Source organism: Mobula birostris, chromosome 10 (assembly GCF_030028105.1).
Source record: "Mobula birostris isolate sMobBir1 chromosome 10, sMobBir1.hap1, whole genome shotgun sequence".
In the NCBI taxonomy this organism is placed as follows: domain Eukaryota; kingdom Metazoa; phylum Chordata; class Chondrichthyes; order Myliobatiformes; family Myliobatidae; genus Mobula; species Mobula birostris.
This window is the reverse complement of record NC_092379.1, coordinates 92,473,811-92,501,751: the sequence shown is the minus strand read 5'-3', so window position 1 is coordinate 92,501,751 and position 27,941 is coordinate 92,473,811. Positions and strand designations below refer to the sequence as shown.

The following is a 27,941-nucleotide window of genomic DNA, read 5'->3' as shown; positions in this document are numbered from 1 at the left end:
AATCAAATCCCTTGAGAAAAACAAATTAATACATGGAAGTGAGTGGGTGTTTTTATACCTGACAGGAGCACAGTATTCAGATGACTCTGATGGTGTAATATCATGAAAAAAAATCTTGACTGTTTTCTCCAATACAGAAGGTAGCTAGGAGCCACTTTCACCAGATATGTCTGGAAGATTCGGCCTGTCAATGTGATGAGTGAAATTTTTGTGGTTTAGTAAGAGGAGTGAATTGATAAGCTAATACATTAATGCAGCTGAATTTGTATCTCAGTATGCGAGACTACTTGAAAATAAGTAACATTTTTTAATGTAAGTGAGTCTCACTGCAAGTGAATGAGGAGAACAATCACTGCACATTCCATTCTTGGCTGGTTGCCATGACTCCACCTGGTGAAAGGTTCCTCTGGTTGCCGGGGGCAAAGGTTGAGAAGTTAGAAGTAGCTCTGGCCTGTTCTGTGCAGCAAGGCCTTTACACAGGGGAGCTGAAAACAGCCAGGGCCCAAAACACTTTCTGTCAAGAGGTAGCCCTAAATGTAGGTGTAGAATATTGTTCCTTTCCTTACTAAGCTCCTTATATGAAACAGTGGGTGAGTAATGTTCCTATTATATGTAATATAATAGCTGTATTGATGTGCAATCACTTCTTGTTTTTACAAGATGTTGGAGGCAGGAGGAGAAGGAAGACATTTCTCACCAGGGGAGACAAGTATCCCCTGAAAGACTGAAATGTCTTTCTATTGTCTCAGCAAGTGTTTAAATATACAGCTTTTTTTAAAGATATTAGTATCTTTGATAAAAAAAATAACCAAACATAATACATGGTTTTATAGAGAGCCTGGAAATAACAAAGAAAATATAATCTAAAATGAAGTAAACTTATCAATAACAATATTGTTAACAGTATACACTGCTCTGAAGATTACAGGCAGACAATGTGTGCACCTTCTCCAGAACTGCCCTGGGTTGTTAGTCAAGGGCAGGCAATGACTTCTGTCAAAGGTGGCATCCACCTTTCATTCATTCAAGTTAATTAAATTAGAACATATTGTTTATTAGGAAGATGAGAACAAGCATTAAAGCTATGAAAAGATTGGGAGAAAAGTTAGCACTGGATGGTGACAAGCTATAACTAAAGCAATGGATATAATCTATTAATATCTTGGAATCTGAAGATGAGATTAAACACAGATAAACGAAAGTTGTTGACTAAATTGTACTCTCCCTCTGCCTTTAACCTTGCCACTCATTACCTGACTCACCTTTGAAATGAATTGAACTGTGTGAATTTAGTGTACTTACACAGTAGACATGAACTGAAACTCCCCACAGAGACTGACCAGTTTTTAACAATGATATGGATTGTTTTCTGCCTCTCAGCTCCTTTGCACTGAAACGTAGCTATTCCAGTTGTAAAGTCCCTTTCCTATGCTGTCAATTAAGGCAGATTTTTCAAATGTCTGCCTGACGGTAATTTGTCTCAGTGTATTTCCACCTTCTGCTTAATCCGTGGGTCTTTGAGAAGGCACCAGTTGTCTTCTGGGCACAAGTTCATGAATAACATATTTCAAATAAATCAGAAAATCATGGACATAAAATGCCAGAAATATTCAGGGGATCAGACAGCATGTGTGGAAAGAGAAATGGATGTAAAGTTCCAAGTGGAAAACCCTTCGTCATTTTGGAAATACCCAACCAACTCAGGTAACATCTAGGTTCTTATGAAACATCATCAACCTGAAGTATTTATTGTTTGTCTCACCACAGAAGCTACCTCATTTGTTAAATATTTTGAACATTTTCTGTATTGTTTTCAGATTTCTAGTATTTATACTTTATACTTAATACTTTATTGTTGCCAAACAATTGGTACTAGAACGTACAATCATCATAGCGATATTTGATTCTGCGCTTCCCGCTCCATGGATTACAAATATTAAATATTTAAAATAGTTTAAATTAGTAATATTAAAAACTTAAATTATAAATCATAAATAGAAAATAGAAAAATGGGAAGTAAGGTAGTGCAAAAAAACCGAGAGGCAGGTCCGGATATTTGGAGTATATTATATCTATACATCGGAAAGGTCAAGAATTTCTTTTGAAGCTATAAGGAATTCACTGGTATACCCCAGCCTGACTTTTTTTTTGTATATTGTAAATGTCATCATCATTGATTTAAATTAAATTCAGTAGTTTTGATGAGAGATCTTCTACCCGAAACATTAACAGCTGCTCTTTCTCCTCATATAACATAATGATATGCTGAATATTTTGAGCAATTTGTGGATTAACACTGATTTAAAATGCTTACTTTCTCTGATGCATCTATTTTATATACAACAAGGAATATATTTTAAAGCATTTTTAATATAGTGTTGCTTAAATTCAGCCTGATCGTACCAGTTCATATCAGACCTAATTTCAGTGAAGAAGCCTGAGTGGAAATTTGTAGAAAATACTCTTCACAGATATACAAGATCAATTTGGGATCAATTATCAATTAAATCAGTAACTGTGTTGAAATGTACAAAATAGATATCCCTCTTATTTTATTTACTGATAAAGAATGAAATAAGGGTCTCTTCCAAAATTTAAAAAAACGATTTTCATTCTGCCTACAGATATGAGTCTCCTACACAAAAATAATATCCGCATGAAGTGTTTTTAATTTCTTAAAAATCTTTCTGCGCTTAATAGGTTGGTTCATACCATTCAGATTCCAAGACATTATATTAATTTTATTAAAATCCATATTTAAAATTCTTATAAAGTAAGCTAATGCGCAGGCGGAAACTAAATCCGAAGAAAGGACAAAGCATGACTCGATCAGAAAGAGAAGCAAGATAATTGACAAAAAAAAACCTCACAGGACTGCCCAGTCGAAAAAAAACTAATCTAATAGACCCACCTCCCTCTCCCGAAAACCCGGAAACCGTCCAATAGACAGACGGCATGCTGCTCCAATGACCTTTGACCCCTGTCTCCAGTTAGCAGCTCTTGCTTACAAAGTAATACGTTGCCACCACCAGAAAGACATAACAAAAGGTACATAAATAACAATTTCCAAATATTTTCATATTATGTCGAACAATAGCTAACACCGAACTAACGACGGCCATCTTAGATTCATTTAAGATACGTAACCATGTATGCAAAAAAGATAAATCCAACCAACTAATAAACTACAACTAATGTTAAAGACTTACAAATCAAAGAAAGAATAAGTAATTATATATATATAAAGTCCAAAACTATATTAACTATTAAAGCAAACAACAATGGATCTGAGTAAATCAACCAAGTCCATGTCTGGGCACTCATAAAACGTGGAGCGGACTTTCATCGAAACCGCTACAACAGCTCCCAGCTAAGGATTAACCATTCAAATTGCTTACAAAATGGACTTAAACTCCTTTATAAATTTCCAACCGTCTTCTGGGGAGTCAATCCGTTTTGAATGAGAATTAGGTGGAGTAATTATCAGACGAGCCGGATAACGCAGAGAAGGACGACAGTTAATCTTATAAAGTTCAGCCATAGGAATAAGGAACCTTGGTTCTCAAGGGATATTGCAACTCTGATAAAGAAGAAGAGGGAGTTGTATGAAATGTATAGGAAACAGGGGGTAAATCAGGTGCTTGAGGAGTATAAGAAGTGCAAGAAAATACTTAAGAAAGAAATCAGGAGGGCAAAAAGAAGACATGAGGTTGCCTTGGCAGTCAAAGTGAAGGATAATCCAAAGAGCTTTTACAAGTATATTAAGAGCAAAAGGATTGTAAGGGATAAAATTGGTCCTCTTGAAGATCAGAGTGGTCGGCTTTGTGCGGAACCAAAGGAAATGGGGGAGATCTTAAATAGGTTTTTTGCGTCTGTATTTACTAAGGAAGCTGGCATGAAATCTATAGAATTGAGGGAATCAAGTAGTGAGACCATGGAAACTGTACAGATTGAAAAGGAGGAGGTGCTTGCTGCCTTGAGGAAAATTAAAGTGGATAAATCCCCGGGACCTGACAGAGTGTTTCCTCGGACCTTGAAGGAGACTAGTGTTGAAATTGCGGGGGCCCTGGCAGAAATATTTAAAATGTCGCTGTCTACGGGTGAAGTGCCAGAGGATTGGAGAGTGGCTCATGTTGTTCCGTTGTTTAAAAAAGGATCGAAAAGTAATCCGGGAAATTATAGGCCAGTGAGTTTAACGTCAGTAGTAGGTAATTTATTGGAGGGAGTACTAAGAGACAGAATCTACGAGCATTTGGATAGACAGGGGCTTGTTAGGAAGAGTCAACATGGCTTTGTGCGTGGTAGGTCATGTTTGACCAATCTGTTGGAGTTTTTTGAGGAGGTTACCAGGAAAATGGATGAAGGGAAGGCAGTGGATATTGTCTACATGGACTTCAGTAAGGCCTTTGACAAGGTCCCGCATGGGAGGTTAGTTAGGAAAATTCAGTCGCTAGGTATACATGGAGAGGTGGTAAATTGGATTAGACATTGGCTCGATGGAAGAAGCCAGAGAGTGGTGGTAGAGAATTGCTTCTCTGAGTGGAGGCCTGTGACTAGTGGTGTGCCACAGGGATCAGTGCTGGGTCCATTGTTATTTGTCATCTATATCAATGATTTGGATGATAATGTGGTAAATTGGATCAGCAAGTTTTCTGATGATACAAAGATTGGAGGTGTAGTAGACAGTGAGGAAGGTTTTCAGAGCCTGCAGAGGGACTTGGACCAGCTGGAAAAATGGGCTGACAAATGGCAGATGGAGATTAATACTGACAAGTGTGAGGTATTGCACGTTGGAAGGACAAACCAACGTAGAACATACAGGGTTAATGGTAAGGCACTGAGGAGTGCAGTGGAACAGAGGGATCTGGGAATACAGATACAAAATTCCCTAAAATTGTCGTCACAGGTAGATAGGATCGTAAAGAGAGCTTTTGGTACATTGGCCTTTATTAATTGAAGTATTGAATATAAGAGCTGGAATGTTATGATGAGGTTGTATAAGGCATTGGTGAGGCCGAATCTGGAGTATTGTGTTCAGTTTTGGTCACCAAATTACAGGAAGGATATAAATAAGGTTGAAAGAGTGCAGAGAAGGTTTACAAGGATGTTGCCGGGACTTGAGAAACTCAGTTACAGAGAAAGGTTGAATAGGTTAGGACTTTATTCCCTGGAGCGTAGAAGAATGAGGGGAGATTTGATAGAGGTATATAAAATTATGATGGGTATAGATAGAGTGAATGCAAGCAGGCTTTTTCCACTGAGGCAAGGGGAGAAAAAACCAGAGGACATGGGTTAAGGGTGAGGGGGGAAAAGTTTAAAGGGAACATTAGGGGGGGCTTCTTCACACAGAGAGTGGTGGGAGTATGGAATGAGCTGCCAGACAAGGTGGTAAATGCGGGTTCTTTTTTAACATTTAAGAATAAATTGGACAGATACATGGATGGGAGGTGTATGGAGGGATATGGTCCGTGTGCAGGTCAGTGGGACTAGGCAGAAAATGGTTCGGCACAGCCAAGAAGGGCCAAAGGGCCTGTTTCTGTGCTGTAGTTTCTATGGTTCTATGGTTCTATGATTTCCCGATATTTAATTCTTTCAGCATAAAACTCTGGGGTAAAATCTTCAACTATACAAATCTTTGCTCCGTTATAAATTAGCTTATCCCTTTTCCTTGCATCCAGAAGAATAGCTTCTTTGGTTGTAAAATAACGCAGACATACTATAAAAGGACGAGGTTTCATTTCGGCTGAATTCGTTGAGCTCTGTCCAGTAGCGGACAGGCTTCAAGAATCTCACTAAAAAGTGAATATAACATGTTCGAAAAGAACTTTACTGGCTCACCGGTTTTCGTATTTTCAGGCAAGCCCAGTATGCATAAATTCATCCTGCGACTTCTGCTTTCCAAATCGATTGTTTTCTTCTTAATTCTTGATAACTCCGAAGTAACCTCATTAATTTTCTTTTCCATAGAAGATAACTTGAATCCTTGTTCTTTAATAGTTTGACTCGTTGACTCCTGTTCTCTTTCAATTCTATGAGTGTTCTGTTTAAGCATCTGATATTGATCTTCCAGATTCTTCAAAGATTCCTGAACAGCAAAAATAGTTTTTTCCAGCTTTTCATTAGCGTTCGTCAGCTAATCGATTTTGGTATCTACCGTCCGATCTTAGCATCTATAGCTTCTATTGAAGAGAGCATTCTTTCTGAAGAGACTTCCTCTGATTTCTTTGTTTTTTCAGCTTCGGAAAGAGTTTTGCCACCTTTGCCACCACTCAATTCCAGATCGAGTATCAGCCATCGTAATTGAATCGTAAATCCTTCAGCAAAAGTAATAAATCTTCAAACTTTGAACAAATCTAACAGTGGAAAGTAAGTTGTAAAAGATGGAGCTGCGACAAACATGCCTTACTCCAGGAACTGCTAAGGGGAGACCTCCAGAGTTTTCACCCTAAGATTATCTCCACACATTGTATGGAAAAATTAAATAGCTCCCCCACCTTGTCATAAACTGAGTCATCGAGTCATAGAAAAGTACAGCCCAGAGGCAGACCCTTTGGCCCATCTAGTCCATGCCAAACCATTTACACTGCCTGCTCCCATCAACCAGCCCCAGGACCATAGCCCTCCATACCCCTACCATCCCCCTACCATCCATGTACCTGTCCAAACTTCTCTTAAACGTTGAAACTGAGCTTGCATGAACTATTTGTACTGGCAGCTCATTCCACACTCTCATGACCCTCTGAGTGAAGAGGTTTCCCCACATGTTCCCCTTAAACTTTTCATCTTTCGCCCTTAACCCACGACCTCTGGTTGTAGTCCCACCCAACCTCAGTGGAAAAAGCCTGCTTGCATTTACCCTATCTATACCCCTCATAATTTTGTATACCTCTATCAAATCTCCCCTCAATCTTCTACATTCCAAGAATAAAGTCCTAACCTATTCAATTTTTCCTTATAACTCAGGCCCTCCAGTCCCAGCAATCTCCTTGTAAATTTTCTCTGTACTCTTTCAACATTATTTACATCTTTCCTGTTGGTAGGTGACCAAATCGGCACACAGTATTCTAAATTAGGCCTCACCAATGTCTTATACAACTTCAACATAACATCCCAACTCCTGAACTGAATACTTTGATTTATGAAGGCCAATGTGCCAAAAGCTTTCTTTACGACTCTATCTACCTGTGACACCGCTTTCAATGAATTACTTTGTATATACCTGTGTTCCCAGATCCCTTTGTTCCACCATACTCCTCATTGCCCTACCATTCACTGTGTAAGACCTACCCTAGTTTGTCCTACCGAGGTGCATCACCTTGCATTTGTCCGCATTATATTCCATCAACCCATTTTTCCAGTTGGTCCAGATCCCTCTGCAAGCCATGATAGAATTCATCGCTGTCCGCTACACTCCCAATCTTGGTGTCATCTGCAAATTTTATGATCCAGTTAACCACATTATCCAGATCATTGTTATAGATGACAGACAACAACGGACCCAGCGGCTCTTCATTAGCCCAAAATGACTGGACTGGTACTGGCTGTTATTTTGCATCATCCTAAACAGTTACTGAACTTGCATCTGTACTCAGAATATATACTTTGCAGCCGCTATTTTCCATTGTTGAAGAACAAGTGGAGATCATGATTTATGCATTAGGCTTTTTCTGAATATGAACACTCCTTTACATGCACCTCAGGCTTGCCACAATTAATTGTAAGTCTTCAGACTTACCCTATCAGTACAATCACATAATTACTGGATGTCCTCCATGACCTTGTCTTTTTAATGGCAGTCATTCCTTGCCATCCCATCCTCACCACCCATATAAAGTGTGTGCACTTATCGGAAACTTAATGACCAATAATGCAGATGTACACACTTACTTGTGGAACTCAAAACAACAGTAGTTTATTCGAGAGCTCATTGCAGATTGCCCCCTGGAACTTTCTACATACATTGTTATAGCCATTGAATAGATGAAACAACCCTTAAATAAGTGACCACTTTAAAGATAAAATTTCTACTCACAACCAATATCACAAACTCTCACGCACAAAAGGAAATAAGTAGAAAAGACATGTAAAGGAGTGTTCATATTCAGAAGAAGCCTTATGCATAAATTATGATCTCCACTTGTTCTTTGACAATACAAAAGTATTACTTTAGAGATAGAGTTATCCCAATAACCAAAGTACAAATAGAACTCTTCTACTAATTAACAATTTAAAAGGATAAAATTTCAAAGATTCAGGGTAATTTTTAACTAAACTACATGGTAATCTAGCAGGGAATGTGGTCAGCCATCAGAAAATGCGTTTGGTTTTCGCACTCTTGAAATGACCATTCAACCACCAACCCTCCCTCCCATCTTGCCAAAGCCGTGTTTCCTGAGCAAAGGCCAAATAAATCAGCTCAGGGAGACATCAGGCTCCCAGTTTTCTGACAGCATCTAACGAGTGAAATATATCTTTCAAAATGTATTCAATAGTTCTGATGGAGGGTTTTTCATAACTTGCATGAGATTTCAATGGGTTATGGAGGAAAAGAGATGTTTTGCAAGGTGATTTGGAGATAATTTGGGAAGAGTTATGATGAAGGCAGGTGATTTCTGTGAATCTGCATTACCACGTATTTATTAATTAATTGATTGCTTCACTTCCACAAGAGAGCATGTGGCTACAGTCCTTCGTATGTCTCAGAATCTGTGGACTGGTTCTGGTCTTTATACAAGCTGTTGATAACTCCAAGAAAGATGAGGAGCTTCAAGACAATTCTGACTCTACTCAACTACACAGGGTGAGAGTTCATAATTAAACTTATAAGCAACTTAAGATGTCCAGTATTCCATGTGGAACCTCTTCAAATATTTGAATCCTGAGACCACAGCAGCTGGCAGCAAAGTTCAAGTTCGAAGTTCGAATAAAATTTATTATCCAAGTACATATATGTCACCATATATAACCCTGAGATTTATTTTCTTGCGTGCAATCACAGTATGTACAAGAAACACAATACATGAAAGACTACACCCAATAGGACCAACAAACAACCAATGTGCAAAAGATAATACACTGTGCAAATACAAAAAGAAAAAAATTAATAGTAATAATAAATAAATAAGTAGCAAATATCAAGAACATGAGATGAAGAGGCCTTAAAAATGAGTTATGGGAATAGTTCAGTGACAGAGCAAGTGAACTAGTCCCCTCTCGTTCAAGAGCCATTTGGTTGAGGGGCGGTAACTGTTCCTGAACCTGGTGGTGTGGTCCTGAGGCTCCTGTACCTCTTCCTGGTGGAAACATTGAGAAGAGAACATATCCTGGATGGTGGTGGTCCCTGATGATAGATGCTGCTTTCCTTTGACAGTGCTCTGTGTAGATGCGCTCAGTGGTGGGAAGGGCTTTACGCATAACGGACTGGGCCATATCCAATAGTTTTTGTAGGCTTTTCCGTTTAAGAGCTTTGGTGTTTCCATACCAAGCTGTGATGCAATCAGTCAATGTACTCTCCACCGGCCCTCTATGGAAGTTTATCAAGAGTACAGATGTCAGGCCAAATTTCTGCAATCTTCTTAGAAAGTAGAAGTACTGCCATGCTTTCTTTGTAATGGCACTTATGTACTGGAACCAGGACAGATGCTTTGAAATTATAACACTGAGGAATTTAAAGTTGTTGACCCTCTCCACCTCTTATCCCCCAATGAGGACTGGATCATGGACCTCCAGTTTCCTCCTCCTGAAGTCAGTAATCAGCTCCTTGCTCTTTCTGACATTGAGTGAGAGGTTGTTGCTGTGGCACCAATCAGCCAGATTTTCAATCTCCCTCCTATATGCTAATTCGTCACCACCTTTGATTCAGATAACGACAGTAGTGTCGTCAGAAAAGTTAAATATGGAAACCGTGTAAGTTGAGAAAGAAGTTACTATTAACCATTAATATTCAATATCAGGAGCACAAATTCTGTCAGATTTTCATCTCAGTTGTAAAACTCCATCAGCCAACTCACCATATATTGGGAAATTGAACTGAAGATGCTGCTGATCTACATCACCCAGCTGCAAACCAATGTGGAATCACACATTGAGACATTTGATTACCATTAAACAATGTATTGATACAGTTTGCATTTGATTTTTGACTATCAGTTATCAAGAGTTATACTGGATCCATACAAAAGCTGTGTTTTTTCTCCTGGTGCGAAATTCGCAGACACAAACTATATTTGAGCTCACAGAAGGATAATGTCAAATGACACGTCTGAAAGAATAATACAATAATCTCAGCTCTGGCCATTGAGTCGCCTAAAGATTAGCAGTTTTTCTAAAGCAAAGATTTTCCATGCAATAATTATCACTTCTTCAACAGGTGCACTCTCTTTTCATTCTACCATTACATGTTTCAGATTGTTTATAACCCACCAAAGCCCGCTGGTGATGTTTATTTTGTGGCCTCCTTTGACACAGAAGGTCTTGAAAGGTAAGCTTGCCTCCATAAATCTGATCTCACTGCAAGTGTGTAAGCAGTCTATAGGTGTGTCTGCTAAACTGCATAAAAGATCTCTCCTGACTGATGGTGGAATGAGTTAAATGCACAGTAATTTAATAACACAATTTTCTGTAACTATTCTATGTAACAAGAATCTGAGGACTCAGGGTTAGATGTAGATAATTTCTGCTCAGCCTCTACTGAACAAGACTAGCTGATATGGCAGCTTGATTTTCCAGCACTCAGTACCAGTGGCAGGATACAACAGGCCCGAGCCAGTGCTGTATACCAATGTGACAAACCCACTTTTAACCTCCACTGCTTTTGTCTAGTCTCATTAGATATAACAAACCTAAATCTCTTCTGTTTATTCTGAATGCAGACTCAGATTCCAGAACCAGAAGCTCGATGTTGAACACGCTAAAATTCCTCAAGGCAATTCTTTTCTAACCAGTCTTAGACCATAAGACATAGGAGCATAATTAGGCCATCTGACCCATTGAGACTGCTCTGCTATTGTATTATGGTTGATATATTATCCCTTTCAACTCCACTCTCTTGCCTTCTCCCAATAACCATTGACGCCCTGACTAATCAAGAACCTATTAAGCTCTGCTTTAAGCATATCCAATGACTTGGCCTTCACCGCCTTATGTGGCTATGCATTCCACAGATTCACCACCCTTTGGCTAAAGAAATTCCTCCTCATATCCGTTCTAAATGGATGTCCCTCTGTTCTGAGGCTGTGCCCTCTGGTCCTAGACTTCCCCATTATAGGAAACATCCTCTCCACATTACTCTATCTTGGCCTTTCAATATTCAATAGGTTTCAATAAGAGCCCCCCACCCCCGTGTTCTTCTGAACTCCAGCGAGTACAGGTCCAGAGTCATGAAGTACTACTTAAACGTAAATTTTGATCATTCTCTGGACCATCTCCAATGTAAACGCATCATTTCTTCGGCATGAGTCCAACCTAATACTCCAAGTGTGGTCAGACTAAAGTCTTATAAAGCTTCAGCATTACATCCTTGCTTTTATATTCTAGTTTTCTCAAAATGAATGCTAACATGGCATTTGCATTCCTTACCACCAACTCAGCCTGTAAGTTAATCTTTAGAGAATCCTGCTGGGTGACTCCAAGCCCTTTTGTAGCTCTAAGTTTTTTTATTATTTACCTGTTTAGAAAATAGTCTACACCTTTGTTTTTTTCTACCAAAATGCATGACCATACACTTCCCTACACTATATTCCATCTGCCACTTCTTTGCCCATTCTTCTGATCTGTCTAAGTCCTTCTGCACCCTCCTTACTTCCTCAGCACTACTTGTCCCTCCACATGTCTTCGTATCATCCCCAGACTTGGCCACAAAGCCATCAATTCTCTCATCCAAATCATTAATGTATAACGTGAAAAGAAGCAATCCCAACACCAGTCCTTGCAGAATACCTGGTCATAAGCAGCCAACCAGAAAAGGCCCCCTTTATCCCACTCTGCCTCCTGCCAGTCAGACAATCTTCTATCTATGCTATTATCCCTCCTGTAATATTATGGGTTCGTATCTTGTTAAGCAGCATTATATGTGGCACCTTGTCAAAGGCCTTCTGAAAATCCAAGTAAACAACATCCACTGACTTTCCTTTGTCCAGTCTACCTGTTACTTCCTCAAAGAATTCCAACAGATTTGTTAGGCAAGATTTCTCCTCAAGGAAACCATGCTGACTTTGGATTATTTTATCATGTGCCTCCAAGTAACGTGAAACCTCGTCTTTAATAATAGACTCCAACATCTTCCTAACCACTGAAGTCAGGTTAATTGGCCTATAATTTCCTTTTTTTCTGCCTACCTTCCTTCTTAAAGAATAGAGTGACATTTGCAATTTTCCACTCCTCCGGAACCAGTACAGACTCTAGTGATTCTTGAAAGATCACTACTAATGCATTCACAATATCTTCAGCTAGCCTTTTCAGAACTCTGAGTATAGTCCATCTGGTCCAGGTGATTTATCTACCTTCAGAACTCTCAGCTTCCCAAGCACCTTCTCCGGAGTAATAGCAACAACAGCTACTTCTGCCCCTGACACACTTGAGTTTCTGGAACACTGCTAGCGTCTTCCACAGTGAAGATTAATACAAAATACTTATTAAATTCATCCACCATTTCTTGTCCCCATTACTATTTCTCCAGCATCATTTTCCAGCAGTCCGATATCCACCCTTGCCTCTCTTTTACTCTTTATATATCTGAAAAAACATTTGGTATACTCTTTTATATTTTTGGCTAGCTTACCTTCATATTTCAACTGTTCTCTCCTTATGGCTTTTTTAGTTACCTTCTGTTAGTTTTTAAAATCTTCCCAATCCTCTAACTACCCTCTAGTTTTTGCTGTATTATTTGCCCTTGCTTTTCTTTTTATGCTGTCTGTCTTTAACTTCACTTGTCAGCCACGGTTACATCCTCCTCCCTTTAGAATACTTCTTCTTTGGGATGTATCTCATCTGCATTTTCTGAATTGCTTCCAAAAACGCTATTGCTGTTCTGCCGTCTCCTGCTAGTGTCTCCTTCGGATCAACTTTGGCCAGTTCTTCTCTCATGCCTCAGCAATTCCCTTTACTCCACTGTATTACTGATTTGCCTGACTTTAGCTTTGCCCTCTCAAACTGCAGGCTGAATTCTATTCGTATAGAGAGAAAAGGTTCCAACTGTGAGGAGCAGATGCACAAATATTGACTAGAGAGCATTTTACACCTAAGACAGAGTCCTCAGCTGTTCCCGCCTATTACATTAAATTGATTACATATTGTACAAAATCAGTTATAGCAAATTCCCATATGTGTTCCATCTGGGCAATTAACTAAAGGGAAATTTTATCTCTTTGGCAATGGAATGAATTTTGGAACCTTAGGGTCATGTGCTGACATCACCATGTAACAAGTAGAAATGTAATTCTCCATCATTGGATATTTTTCTATTAATCTAAATTACTATAACCTTATGTAATACCAGCATCCAAGTATGTGTTACTGGGTCACACAGACCAGAATGTGTGAAGTTCAATTTCCAGCCCTCACCGAGTTTTCTGATCACACCTGGGAAAGGGAGATCAATGAATATTTTTCAAGTGTTCTCTGAACATATAACTCAACACCAATAATTATCATGTGTGAGAATTGCATTAACTGTAGTGACTTTTACTGGGATTTCACTTAAGACCATAAGACATAGGAGCAGAATTAGGCCATCAGGCCCATCGAGTCAGCTCTACCATTCAATCATGGCTGATCCTTTATTCTCTCCTCCTCAACCTCAGTTCCTGGCCTTCTCCCCATAACTTTTCATAGCATGTCCAATGAAGAACCTATCAATCTCTGCCTTAAATACACCCACCGACCTGGCCTCCGTAGCTGCATGTGGCAACAAGTTTCATAAATTCACCACCCTTTGGCTAAAGAAATTTCTCTGCATCTCTGTTTTGAAAAGGCACCCCTCTATCCTGAGGCTTTGCCCTCTTGTCCAAGACTCTCCCACCATGGGAAACATCCTTTCCACATCTACTCTGTCTAGGCCTTTCAACATTCAAAAAGTTTCAATGAGATCCCCCCCCCCCTTATCCTTATAAATTCCAGCAAGTACAGACCTAGAGCCATCAAACATTCCTCGTATGGTAACCCGTTCATTCCTGGAATCAATCTTGTGAACCTCCTCTGGAACCTCTCCAATGCCAGCACATCTTTTCTAAGATGAGGAGCCCAAAACTGTTTACAATACTCAAGGTGAGGCCTCACCAGTGCCTTATAAAGCCTCAGCATCACATTCTTGTACTTGTATTCTAAACCTCTTGAAATAAATGCTAACATGACATTTGTCTTCCTCACCACCTGTTAACAAGTTAACCTGTAAGAAACATTGTTAGTTAAACTTTGTTATGAAAAATCTGATAATGAACTATTGTAATCCAAAGTACTGCGTGATTTGGTTCATGCCAGATTTAGTGATTTATAAAGTCTGAGAAGAAATGTGTGAATAAAAATACTTATGGAAACTTATCCAACTTTGGGTGGAATTTGCATCTGGGACACTGAAAACTGTTGGCGAAGCAGAAATTCCTGGCCAAAAGGTTATTGATAGAAACAATAATGTTAACTAATTTTCTCTAATCATGACCATGCTTCACAAAGCCAAATGATGGAAGAAATTCTAGATTCTTTGAAGGTTGAATGAACACAATCTTTGCTTATCAGCTGTTTCTTTTGTTCATTACCTCAAATCTCAGTTTTTTTTCTCTTTCTTTCTCCTAAAGACACTGCCTCTTGATCTGTTAAGTTCCCCAGTCCTACTTCACATCACTCATCAGCCATCCTCCATGTGTGCATTCAGACAGTGGTTTCTACCTGGGATTCAGTCATTGAAAGGAAACACAACTGGAGCCAATCATGATCACTACACTGGTGAAAAAATGGATAGTATCCAAGGCCATCACCTCTGACAGTTTTCCTCTCAATGGTGTAAGGGTGTCCAGTACTCCTCTTGCAATTTGATGCAGAATGACTTTATTCAGTGAAATCTAACATCAAATTTGGACTTTCTGGATTGTATGGCTGAGTTATATAGCTGCAATGAGGTAATCAATAGAAACATTGACCTGGACATTTAACATGCAGGGAATTCATTTGCTTACCAATGGTGCACTGTAGTGACATATCAAAGTGATTTATAAGTACAAACCATAGAAATGGAAGAGTTGGATTGGGGGGTGGGGAATCAAAGGGATATATAATAGTTATCCAAATTGCACATTTGCACATCTACCTGGGAGCGGAGAGTAGGCACAAGAGATTCTGCAGATGCTAGAAATCTGAAGCAACACACACAAAATGCTGGAGGAACTGAGCAGTTCAGGCAGGGAAATGAACGATCAGCTTTTTGGCCTTAGTTGCTTCATTAGGACTGGTTTCATCTGAGCAGGCTCTAAGGTAAGGCGATGTCTGATAAACAGAAGGGGTATTAGTAAGTAGACCGACCAGAAAACAGTGCTATGCATTTCACAGAGGTTGGTTGAAGAACAACACTGGCAGAGGTAATAGAGAGCTCAGTATTCAGCAGGACATACACTGTGTTTGCCTCACGAGAACTGAAAGATTTCACATTCCCTTTCCAGCTGGGTAATATCTGAGGCAACAAAGGGTGACACTGATGAGACCAGATATGAAGGTAAGTCATTTCCATGAAATATAATGATTACTGCAATTTAATTTAATTTGAGTTTTATCTCTGTTCACTTGGTTGCCAGACTACAATTTAAATGCCAGGAGGGTGAGAAGGGATTGATGAAGAATATTTTCTGTTGAAATTTGGAGTGCACTGCTGGAGAAGGTGATGGGGGCCAGGTACTGAACAAGCACTTGAGTCAGCAAGACACTGAAGGCAGTGACCAAGTGCTAGAAAGTAGGATTAGTATAGATAGGCATTTGATGGTTGGCCAAGGCATGGTGGGCCATTGGGCCTCGTATTGTGCTCTATGACTGAGTGCAACACAAAGCATATTTTTGGCTGAGAATGAGCTTCTAGCTCAGTGTTGCTGTTCTCATACACATAGCAAGCAAATAGTAACGACATGAAGCATACTGCGTTTTGCCTCCTTCTGGAAGTTGAACCTAAACTGCAGTGCAATTCCCGAGGTACAGCTTAAGAGCAACCTCCCATTCTTTCACAAAGTAGCTGATGTCCATGTACTGCCAGCATTGTAGGTGAGCATTTTAATCACAGATTCCACTAGGAATGATTCAGCGACCCTTTTCTGCCTTGCTCCGCGATCCTCAATGTTAGATCATGGAGTACTGACACAGAAGAGTAGCCATTCCATCTCGCACAGTCAGAACAGCAGTAGGCAGCACCAACCCCCTGAATAAGATGGAGAGTTTAGGCAGTTATTAGCAAGCCACTAATCAAAGTTGTTCCTGCCTCCTTTGCACCAGAGCTGTTGGGCTTAGAGTTCCAGGAATTGAAAGTGTTTTGTGTGGTGTTGTGTTCTGATATGTGAAGATGCTTATACTGTGTCAGTTTGTTTCATAACGTTAAGTCTGCAGATCATGGCTGATCAGTTACTGAATTGCAGGAATGTGGGCTGTGGAAGAATCTTATGACAAGAAAATTCCAGGAAATAAAGGACTGGTACTGAAGTCCCCTGCCAAACACCATGCTATTGCTGCCCACTTGCAGAAACCTTTCTCTTTCAAAGGCAAACCTCTCATTGTGCAGTGAGTATTGTCTTCTCATTCAAAGTCTCACGTCATTACTTAAAGATACACAAAACACCGAATTTACATTTTCAACAGAACCTCTGCTCCTGTTTATTGTGAACTAATTGTGTACAAGTGCATGGACACCGGCTGTACCCCACTCCCTCACGCATGTGCCCATTTTTAAGGTGCTCGGTGAAGCCTAGCCCCTCCAATGTCTTCAAAGTTCCATTTTTATGTCTCTTCTAAAGCTTGTTTTGAAAAGATTGCCTTGGCACAGCAATACACAAAGGTTAGAACAAGAAAGCTACCGAGGAAAAACCAACGACATATTCATTTCAATCTTCCTGAAAGCACATACTGCCACAGGGAAACTGAAGCGATGAAGTACTGTGATGGTTGCTTTCACTGTATTATAGAGCTTTGTGCTGTGTTAAGTAGTGTGTAGGGAATTTAATGAGTCATGCATCTCATCATCAGAGCAGCTGCAAGGATGCTCATTGCAACAGATTTAGACCAGGTCACAGACTGACCCGCAAACCTGAAGCAATTTACAATCTATTGTTTATTTATTTATTTATTGGGATGCCGTGCAGGACAGGCCTTCTGGACCTTCAAGCCACACTATCCCACAACTCCCAATTTACCCCTGGCCTCGTCACGGGACCAATTAACCCACCAACAAACCCGTTCATTCTACTGCAATAATAATCAGAACATTGATTGACCCCAGTTCCAGCAAGTATTTTAGGCTCTATATATGATTTTAGAATTCATTTTTGTGTGCATCAATCTACAAAATATCCATTTTTTTGTGTGAAGCAAAGGAGAAGACATTAGCAGACTGTTCTACAGCAAGTAGAGACCACGATTCCGTCCTTTTCAAATGTCCATACACAATCTCTGACCTAGAACAATTAATGGGAAGTTATGGACAGGAGCTTTGCCTCACCTCCATTATACAGACATTGCAGCAAATGTTATGCAAAGATCAGCTAACTTATATACCATTTAAAAGCTGCCCATGTGAACTGAATGCACTAAATGGTTGTGCTCCTGCAGAATTGTCTCATCCTACCAATAAGAATCAGTTTCCTAACTAGAATAACAATTTCATTCTGTTCCTTCAACTTAAACTTCCAGTCTCTTTTGAGGCACCCTCGTGTAATATTTTTCTAAAAGTACTCATAAGTAATATAATTAGACATTCCTTTGTCCAATTATCCATTATTCAATGTTCTTCAAAAGAATTCAATCACATTCATCAAGTATGACTTTAAGGTGCTCAATTACATCTTAATATTTTTCCCAATTACAGTTTGAGATACTGGAAGATAACTGGTTAATTAAGCTAGTAAACTACTTCATTATTAAGATAAAGAGACCCAGGATAGTACATCGCTAATGAGCTTACTCCACAGATGTAAATAGACTTCTAGAAACTTCTGCACTAACTTCACCCTTGTTCATTCTCCTTTTTCCTGAAATATCTCTGTGTCGGTTTTGATACTCTTAAGGAGCTTCTTTTCATCCACCCATTTTATCTTTCTTAATATTTGTTTTGTCACACTCCTGTTTCTCTTTCACTAGGATTTTTTTTTTGCAAACTTGTACACTTCTCATTTAGTTTTATATTCTCTTACTGCATTGGTTGTCTTTAGCTGCTTTATTGGCAAGAAAAGCTTTTGCCCCTGGATGTATAAGCTGGGTCTGTTTCACTTTCAGTTTTTATTTGAACATTTCTCAACTGATCCTCTCTTATTAACAAATTTGCCCAGGTTATCATAGATGGATTCCCTCTTACTTTATTGCAATTGATCTAAGCGTAATCAGCAATCTAAGTAGCTGATTCACATTTCTTTCTTTTAATATAAGAACTCTTTTTAAAAAAACAGGAAGGTAGGAGGAAGCCATGCAGCCCTTCAAGCTTATTCTGTCATATATTGATCTGCTATCTCAGTCCCATTTTAGCTTATTCTGTCATATATTGATCTGCTATCTCAGTCCCATTTTAGGGCACTTTCCCTGCTACCCTTGATTCCCCTCATATCTGGAAATCTGTGGATAAAGATGTAACTAAGCCTCCATAGGCCTCAAAGGGGGAGAATATAGAATCTGCCCTTCTGAGTGAAGAGCTTTCTCCTCATCATAGTACTAGGTAGCCTTCCTCATATTTTGAAATCGTGCCCTCCGGTTCTAGATTCTTCAGTCAAGCCTGTCAAACCCTTCAAAAATGTTGTATGTTTCAATGACATCTCCTCGTGTTCTTCTAGATTACAGAGAATACAGTCTCAGTCTACTCAATGTCTTCTCAAAGATTAATCCCACAATTTTTGAACCAGGTTGAGCCTTAGTGTAATCCCTGTTTGGAAGTGTTCTTTTTCTTATTTTCTATTTTATGGCCTTCTCTCATTTAACTTCTAGTGCACCCTGTTAGGGCCTGCGAGGAAGAAATCAAAATAAAGCACACTTGCTCCCTTTGTAAAAGTATCCATACTCCGATCACTCAGCATGACAACTAACACTGGAAACTCACTCAAGTGAAGCAGCAGATACAATGGAAAGGAATTAGTGAATGATACAACAACAAAATGTGCCCATGGAAAATGGTTTCTCCTTGTTAACAGAATTTATAGATTATCATTAGAGCTAATTGGCACAAAAATAGATGGTAGGTGGATGAAGTGGAAGGCAATGAATAACAAAGGACAGACAAATAGAGGTGACTCTGGAATTAAGTGTAATGTGTGTCCTTCCTCACTGTCCTGTAGGTATGAAATATATTTCCAGAATGGAGTTCAGTGCAGTGGTGCCTATCTGAAGTTGCTGTCAGAAAATGATCAGCTTGATCTGGTAAGTCAATCTTTTGATAAACTTAAACAGTAAAAATAAACAGTCTGCAATTTGTCTCTAGCTTAAATTGTATCAATACAAATTCAATTAAAAGGCTCTTGATGATCTTCCTTGATTCTAGGTTGTATTGGTTAGTGGTTACTGTCAATAGATCATTCACACACAAAGTCAATGGTTAATGTTAAACTCAGATCACACCTGTGGATAATCAGTGATGATTCTAGACTGCTAGGCAATGGATGGTCACCATTGACTATGTCAATCATTGCTTACCATTCATCCAATACTTTGTCAGTCAATGGTTATTATTAAAGTCCAACTCATTTGTTCATTGCTTATATTTGATATTCATATGTGTTGATCATTGATTACCATCGTTTCCCTCTCTCACTGGTTATAAGGATGGGATGAGTACCAGTTTGATATTAGGAAAAGAATACCATTGAACCGGTCTCCTCTTGTGCCAAGATGAGGCCACCCTCAGGATGGATGACCAACACCTTACATTCCATCTGGGTAGCCTCCAACCTGATGGCATGAATATCGATTTCTCCTTCTGGTAAAAAAAAATTCCTTCCGTTCTCCTCTTCTTCTATTCCTCATTTTGTCCTCTTATCTCACCTCACCTGCTTTTCATCCTCCTCCTCCTTCCATTTCTCTTATGGTCCATTTTCTTCTCCTATCAGGTTCCTTCTTCTCCATCCCTTTATCCTTCCATCCCACCTGACTTCACCTATCACCTTCGAGCTCTTCTCCTTCCTCTCTCCCCACGTTTTTATTCTGATGTCGTCCCCTTTCCTTTTCAGTCCTTAAGAAAGGTCTCAGCAGAAAACGTTGACTGTTTATTCTTTTCCATAGATGCTGCCTGACCTGCTGAGTTCTTCCAGCATTTTGTGTGTGTTGCTTACCATTGAACAAAGTTTAAGTGGGTTCAGCTGGCAGATCCTACACAATCTGAATCCCCTTTCGATGACAGCTTTCATGTGCTCATTACAAACTCTACCATTGTTTCCACAGAGGAAGTTCAATGATAAAACCCCTTACAGCATCATGTTTGGACCAGACAAGTGTGGCCAGGACTATAAATTGCACTTCATCTTCAGGCATAGGAATCCCGTAACAGGTGCATATGAGGAAAAGCATGCCAGGAAACCAGACGTGGACCTCCAGAGTTACTTCGACGATAAAAGACCTCACCTGTTCACACTAAGTAATGTGATCTTTATCATTCTAACAGAAAACAAAACAGCTGCAAGAGAGGGAAGGCAGTTATTCAGACTCTTAATGTATTTTGATTGAAGTAGTACAGGCTAAATTACCTTTTAAAACAAACAGCATAGAACAGGCAATCCATATGATTCAAACAAATTTGTATATAACAAAACAATCTGTCAACTTTCTCTTAAGAAACTATTGGTGAAAGTAATAACTAAAGTGAAGAATAAGGTCTCCTGTGTTCAACACGATCTGTGGGTCTAAACTTCCTATATCAAATACAGTTTAACATATGAATGCCAAAGCCCAGCTCTTGCTTTCTGGAGCAGATTCTTTATTAGATCTCAGCACTGCAACATATTTACGTACTATACCAATACTAGCATATTATAATCATTGTACTTAAAATTGCTTCTCACTTGATATTCTCTTTTATCTCTCTATTTTCAATAAAAATTCAAATAATTACTGGTTTAGTTGTGAGACCAGACAACAGTTTTGAGATGCTGATTGATGAAAGATCTGTGAGTAAAGGAAACCTCCTTCAGGACATGACACCCTCTGTAAACCCTCCCAAAGAAATTGAAGATCCCAACCATCAAAAACCTGAAGACTGGGATGACAGGCCTAAAATAGCTGACCCAGAGTCCGTGAAACCCAGTGACTGGTAAGAATCAAACTACTACAAGTTAGTGAAGGAGCCTGTGCATATATATACTGTTAACTGGGTGTATATCCCCTTTCATTCTTCAATGTAGAGATTACTAAACTCCAGAGAGTATTTATCACCTCCAATACTATGTATGGGCTAGAATAGGACATGTGTGGTTTCCACTACAGAGAATGGAAATCAGCAGGAAATTCAGCAGCTTTCCTCCATTAACACTTGAGATTAGCCTCTGGCCAGCACCAGTCAGCTGACTAGCGAGAATATTCCTCCTAGCAGCAGACTACCAGTGAGTACAGGAAGATTCCTTCCACCTACACTAGATTACAAATTAATCCAGAAGCATCCCTCCACTAATACAAGACCCAAATCGCAAAATGGTTCAGACTTAGAGGGAGGCCACTTAACCCATCAAATCTGCAATCCAATTTGTCCCACTCCCCAAACCCTAGGTGTGGATACATTGCTGAGGGACAATATCTACCAACATTTGCAGGGACTGAGTCTGGTCTGAGCTGTGTGGTTAGTCCACTGCTGTTCACTCTGCTGACCCACGACTGTGCTGCAACACACAGCTCAAATCACATCATCAAGTTTGCCGATGACACGATCATGGTGGGTCTCATCAGCAAGAACGGTGAGTCAGCATACAGGGAGGAGGTGCAGCGGCTAACAGACTGGTGCAGAGCCAACAACCTGTCTCTGAATGTGAACAAAACAAAACAAAACAGTTGGTTGTTGACTTCAGGAGAGCACGGAGCAATCACTCTCTGCTGAACATCGATGGCTCCTCCGTTGAGATCATTAAGAGCACCAAATTTCTTGGTGTTCACCTGGCGAAGAATCTCAACTGGTCCCTCAACACCAGGTCCATAGCCAAGAAAGCCCAGCAGCGTCTCTACTTTCTGCGAAGGCTGAGAAAAGTCCATCTCCCACCCCCCCCATCCTCACCACATTCTACAGAGGATGTGTCGAGAGCATTCTGTACAGCTACATCACTGCCTGGTTTGGGAATTGCACCGTCTCAGATCGCAAGACCCTGCAGCGGATAGTGAGGTCAGCTGAGAAGATCATCGGGGTCTCTCTTCCCACTATTACAGACATTTACACCACACGCTGCATTCGTAAAGCAAACAGCATTATGAAGGACCCCACACACCCCTCATACAAATTCTTCTCCCTCCTGCCATCTGGCAAAAGGTACCAAAGCATTTGGGCTCTCACGACCAGACTGTGCAACAGTTTCTTCCCCCAAGCCATCTGACTCCTCAATACCCAGAGTCTGGGCTGACGTTTACATCATTTATTATTATATTGTAATTTGTCCTCTACTGTGCCTATTGTCTTGTTCGTTAATTATTGTATTGCCCTGTACTCTTTTGTGCACTTTATGTAGTCCTGTGCAGGTCTGTAGTTTTTATGTTATTTTACGTACTCTAGTGTAGCCTTGTGCTGTCTCACATAGTCTAGTGTAGTTTCATGTTGTTTCATGTAGCACCAGGGTCCTGGAGGAACATTGTTTCATTTTTACTGTGTACTGTACCAGCAGTTTATGGTCGAAATGACAATAAACTTGACTTGACTTGACTCCAGGACAGTCAGCACTGCTTTGTATGTAGGAAGTTGTGTCTGACGAATCACTTGGAGTTCTTTAAGGAGGTAACCAAGAAGATAGGGCAGTGGATAACCCTAGATCTCTCATTTCTGTATTCTTTTTAGCCCTCTGTTTATTTTGCATCTTCTTAATTATTGTGCCAAAATGTGTTACTTTGTGTCTCTCAACATTAAGTTTCATCAGCCACCTCTTTGCCCATTCAATAGCCGATCTCGTATTTCATCAATGTCTGTCACTACCCTCTTACCGTGTCACTAACCATGCTTCCAAATTTTTATGTCATCTGAAAATTTGGAATTTGTACCCAACTCCAAAGCAATATTATGTTTAGAGAAAAGCAGCAGTTCTTATACTGATCCCTAGGAAACTTCACGATACACTTCCATAAAGTACTCGACAAGAAACCTTTCACTATGATTCTGTTTCCTGTTATGTGGCCAATTTTCTGTCCTGACGTAATCCCTTTTATTGTCGTGATCCTCTGTCTGGATGACAAGCCATTATGTGGCACCTATCAAAAGCCATTTGAAATCTAGGTATACCACATCAACCACATTTCCATTATCAATCCTCATCTATTTCATCAAAAATACTATCACATTAATTAACCAAGACTTTTCTTTAACAAATTCTAATTGACTTCCCTAATCAACCGATACCAGTCCAAATTCAGATAAATTTCTCAACCAGCAAGAAAGTGAGTAAAAGTCATCCCTCAGTTGATAGAAATATGAATTAACAGTATTGGATTGATCTTTCTGGAAAAAAATTCAATTTCACGACCAAATATTTAATCTCAGCTAGAGATTATTATGTGGATAAACATATTTCATACTGTACTAGGCTCAGTACTGAAAGATGGTGTGAATAAAATGAAGAAGGCTGGCAGGGAAGGGATAAAATGCATAGTTGGCCAGTATTTTAAACACTGTTTCAGAACTAGCCTTTCCAACAACTTCAAATCACTGTCCTACTATTGCTATGTGTTATATCTGGAGTTGTTTCTTCCTATCTGCCATATTTTACGTGCAAACCTAATGCTTTCTGAGTAATTTACAATACGAACTTATGTCAGATACTCAAATGCACAACTGCTGTGGAATGTTCTTTACCACAGGGATGAGGATGCTCCCCGCTATGTTCCAGATCCCACTGCTGGGAAGCCTCTTAACTGGCTGGATGAGGAGCCAGAATACATTACAGATCCTGAAGCTAAAAAACCTTCAGACTGGTGAGTTGAGCACAAGCTTGAGGAGTACAAACACATCCAGACACCAAACTCATGATGTGTACCATAGCTTCATTGGTATATTGTGGGCACGTGGCCAAGTGGTTAAGGCATTCGACTAGCGATCTGAAGGTTGTGAGTTCGAGCCCGAGCCGAGGCAGCGTGTTGTGTCTTTGAGCAAGGCATTTAACTATACAGTAGTCTGTGACGACTCTGGTGCCAAGCTGCATCGGCTCTTGCCCTTCCCTTGGACAACATCGGTGGTGTGCAGAGGGGGGACTTGCAGCATGGGCAACTGCCAGTCTTCCATACAACCTTGCCCAGGCCTGCGCCCTGGAGAGTGAAGACTTTCCAGGTGTAGATCCATGGTCTCACAAGGCTAACGGATGCCTCTAAATTTAAATTGGTATATTCATTCATATAACCCAACTTTCATTTTCATATTCCTTGAAATACCCTCAAGTCTTTGCAGAATCATTTCCTGTATGTCTATATGTCACAGTCCTCAACATAACATCCTTTCAAATACATCTGATTAAACGTTCATTAATCTTACCAAGGTTTTTTTTTAATTTATTCATTTACAGGATGTGGGCATCACCAGCTAAGCCAGTATTTATTGCCCACCCCTAGTTGTCCTTGAGAAGGTGGTGATGAGCTGCCTTCTTGAGCCGTTTCAGTCCCTGAGGTTCTAGCCCTATAAATGAGGAATCATTATTTAACATCCAACTATTTTTGCCCTTCTAGTAATCACTGATAATAACAAAATCCAATGATTTTCCCCACTGCAATGAACAAAAATAACAATGTTTAACGTTAGATTTAATAAAAGAGATGTTTGTCATAGATCATTTAGGAATTATTTTTCGATTAGAATCACTTAAGTTTTGTTTTACAGGGATATAGAAATGGATGGTGAATGGGAAGGACCAAAGATCCCGAACCCTCTGTGCAAGTCTGCAGGCTGTGGAACCTGGAAACCTTCCCTGATCCCCAACCCTGCCTATAAAGGCAAATGGAAAGCACCGAAGATTGCCAATCCCAATTACAAAGTAAATTCATCTATGCTACATTGACGGTCTTTGTGTGATTTTTAAGGTTTTACAGTCTTCCTTATATTAGCTAGAAGTTTTGAACACTCTGTAGCATTCCTGGTATGGATCGTTAATAAATACAGAAGTGTGCCGTGCAGACCAGAGGGTGTGAAGCAAAAAACAGAATGTTGGAGGAACTCAATGGGACAGACAGCATGTGTGGAGGGAAACTGTCAACATTTTGAGTTGAGACCCTGCATCAGGCTTGTATTTCATAACTGTTAACATCTGTATTTTCCCTCTTGCTGCTCTTGTTAATCTATGGGTGTCTGTGAAGCAAAGAATTTAGAACCCAACCCAATGATCATCATATGTAAGTTTCAGGTGAGGAATAGTTTTGGCTGTGGTGACTTTCTCTGGGAATTCACACGTGGACAATGAGGTGCATAGCATTGCAGTTCAAAAAACACACTATGTTGGGAGCACTGAAACCTGTGTGATTTAAAATGGCCACCAACCTATCTATTATTTGTGATAAATCAGCTAGCATGAGCCCAGTGTTGAAGGTGATCAGCCAAAGGTGAGAAATGATCCCAGGAGATCCCTGCACTTTTATCTCTCCCATCATTTGATTTTTCAGTTTATACACTAACATGTCTCCTCATCCCAAAAACCCCTGGCTATAATGGAGAGATCATTTCAACAGTACTGATTCATTTCTTGTAGATATTGTTGCTGTCTCCCTTGAGGGAAGTAACTGTCTTTAGATTCTTAAAGCAAAGGTGATACAATTTCCTTTCTTCACTGAAGTAAATATTTCTCTTTTTATAACATAACTGAGAAGTCTAAGTGAGCAAAATTTCTAATTTTCTAACTTTTTTCCAATAGGGAGTATGGACACCTCGAAAGATACCTAACCCAAACTATTTTGAAGATTCAAACCCATTCCAAATGATTTCAATCAGTGCCATTGGACTGGAACTCTGGTCACTCACTGACAGCATTATGTTTGACAACTTTATTATTTCATCTGATGAGGAGGTTGTCAAGCAGTGGGTGAAGGACACTTGGGCACAAACGAAGGCAGTATATGATGCAGATGGAGTAAGTTAACATAGTTGTTGCAGAGAGATCACTTTTGTTGTGTTACAGCATAGGATAAGTTTCAATGTGCAGAGCTTCTTAGGTTTGGCTCAACAGGTGTGGAGGTTGACAGAGGGTTGCAGCCAAGTAGTGGGGTTGAAACCAGGAACACTGGCAGATCAGTAAGGCAACTCCACACCATCATCTCCCACTTCTAACTGCAGTTAAGCTGTGATGGAAATCCTCCATTAAAGAGGCAGCATGTCAATTAAAAAATGTTTGTCACTCAGACATGGCAATAGTAATGTGCCCGCACAATTTTACTATGCCCTGTGGGTTTATAAGGTTTCCTGGAATTTAGCAGGTAAAATAAAGTAGGAACACACCAGCAATTGAGGGCTGAAGAAATAACGGAAATATGCCAGAAAGTAGCGAAAGCACACTGCTACTTTGCTGCCTTCTGTGTGAAAGGCTGTGTTCACACTACTTGTGCTGGGAGGTTAGTTTGGCAACTTAAGAGCTTTGTATATTTGCTTTGCACTTTGGATCTTGGATCCGTCAGATTAGTTTTGGGTGCTGCTGTATTTTTGGCTATCTGTGCAACCACATGCTCAGAATTAGTCCAGGTTCTGCCAGATACTTGTATAGGATTTCACTGCCTGTGGCCTATAGCTGCTTACGGGTTCACTTCTCTGGTTGGGCAAGCACTTAACTCTCCCAGCTCTGGCACCAGTCAGTATGTACGATGCTCCTATACAGGCTTCCCATGGTTGCAGGATGCATCTGGTTTCAAGCACTTAGCATTTAAGTCCCTCTGCAATATTCATCAACAATAATAACATCCATACTGTAAATGGTACACAGATGTAACAATATATATTTGCAGCCTTGTATAAATTCTTAGTGGTTACTTTAATACAATAAAACTGTATTAATCCACTATCCAATTATTCAGAAATCCCAATGGTTCAGCATCTGGCTCACTGGGACTGTTTGGTGATCTTTCATTAAACTCACTGGAGCCTTTTCCCATGCTTCCATTAAACCCACTGGGTCTCTTTTCTCACAATCCCTTTAAACACATGAGGCTCCATTTCCTATACTCACTTTAAGTACATGAGGGTCGCTCTATTTTCTTTGAATATGTCATGGCCTCATTTCCTGCTTTCCTTATGCAGGAAACTTTATTGTATTGCTGCATAAAATGGATTAAAAGTTATCTGGAATATCAAAAGGATTAAAATCCATTTATCATGAAATTATTAGTCCAACATTGCTAAAGACTAGAGTGTGCCACATTAAAACTCCATCTAATAGGAGAGTTAATAGAGGTATATAAAACTAAGCGGGGTACAGATAGGGAAAATGCAAGCAGGCTTTTTCCACTGAGTTTGGGTGAGACTAGAACAAAAGGTCATTGGTTAAGGCTGAAAGGTTAAATATTTAAGAGAAACCTGAGGTTGAACAACTTCACACAGAGGGCAGTGAGAGTGTGGAACGAGCTGCCAGCAGAAGTGG

The 27,941-nt window shown here is 39.8% G+C and overlaps 1 protein-coding gene across 3 annotated transcripts in view; it reads left to right on the top strand.

The window, feature by feature from the left end:
• Positions 1–454: 454 nt before the first annotated feature.
• LOC140204548 (calmegin-like) overlaps positions 455–27,941 on the top strand; it is a 34,081-nt gene continuing 6,594 nt past the window's right edge. Inside the window, exons 1-12 of one of the 3 annotated variants that reach the window (XM_072271265.1) lie at positions 455–590; positions 6,237–6,366; positions 8,670–8,800; positions 10,407–10,480; positions 15,648–15,700; positions 16,605–16,746; positions 19,500–19,581; positions 20,599–20,791; positions 21,274–21,463; positions 24,196–24,309; positions 25,205–25,358; positions 26,229–26,444. In XM_072271265.1, coding sequence (XP_072127366.1) covers positions 8,675–8,800; positions 10,407–10,480; positions 15,648–15,700; positions 16,605–16,746; positions 19,500–19,581; positions 20,599–20,791; positions 21,274–21,463; positions 24,196–24,309; positions 25,205–25,358; positions 26,229–26,444 — 1,344 coding nt within the window. In that variant the 5' untranslated portion in view covers positions 455–590; positions 6,237–6,366; positions 8,670–8,674. The remainder of the gene's footprint in view (positions 591–6,236; positions 6,367–8,669; positions 8,801–10,406; positions 10,481–15,647; positions 15,701–16,604; positions 16,747–19,499; positions 19,582–20,598; positions 20,792–21,273; positions 21,464–24,195; positions 24,310–25,204; positions 25,359–26,228; positions 26,445–27,941) is intronic. The other 2 variants (XM_072271266.1, XM_072271267.1) reach the window with 2 other exon arrangements.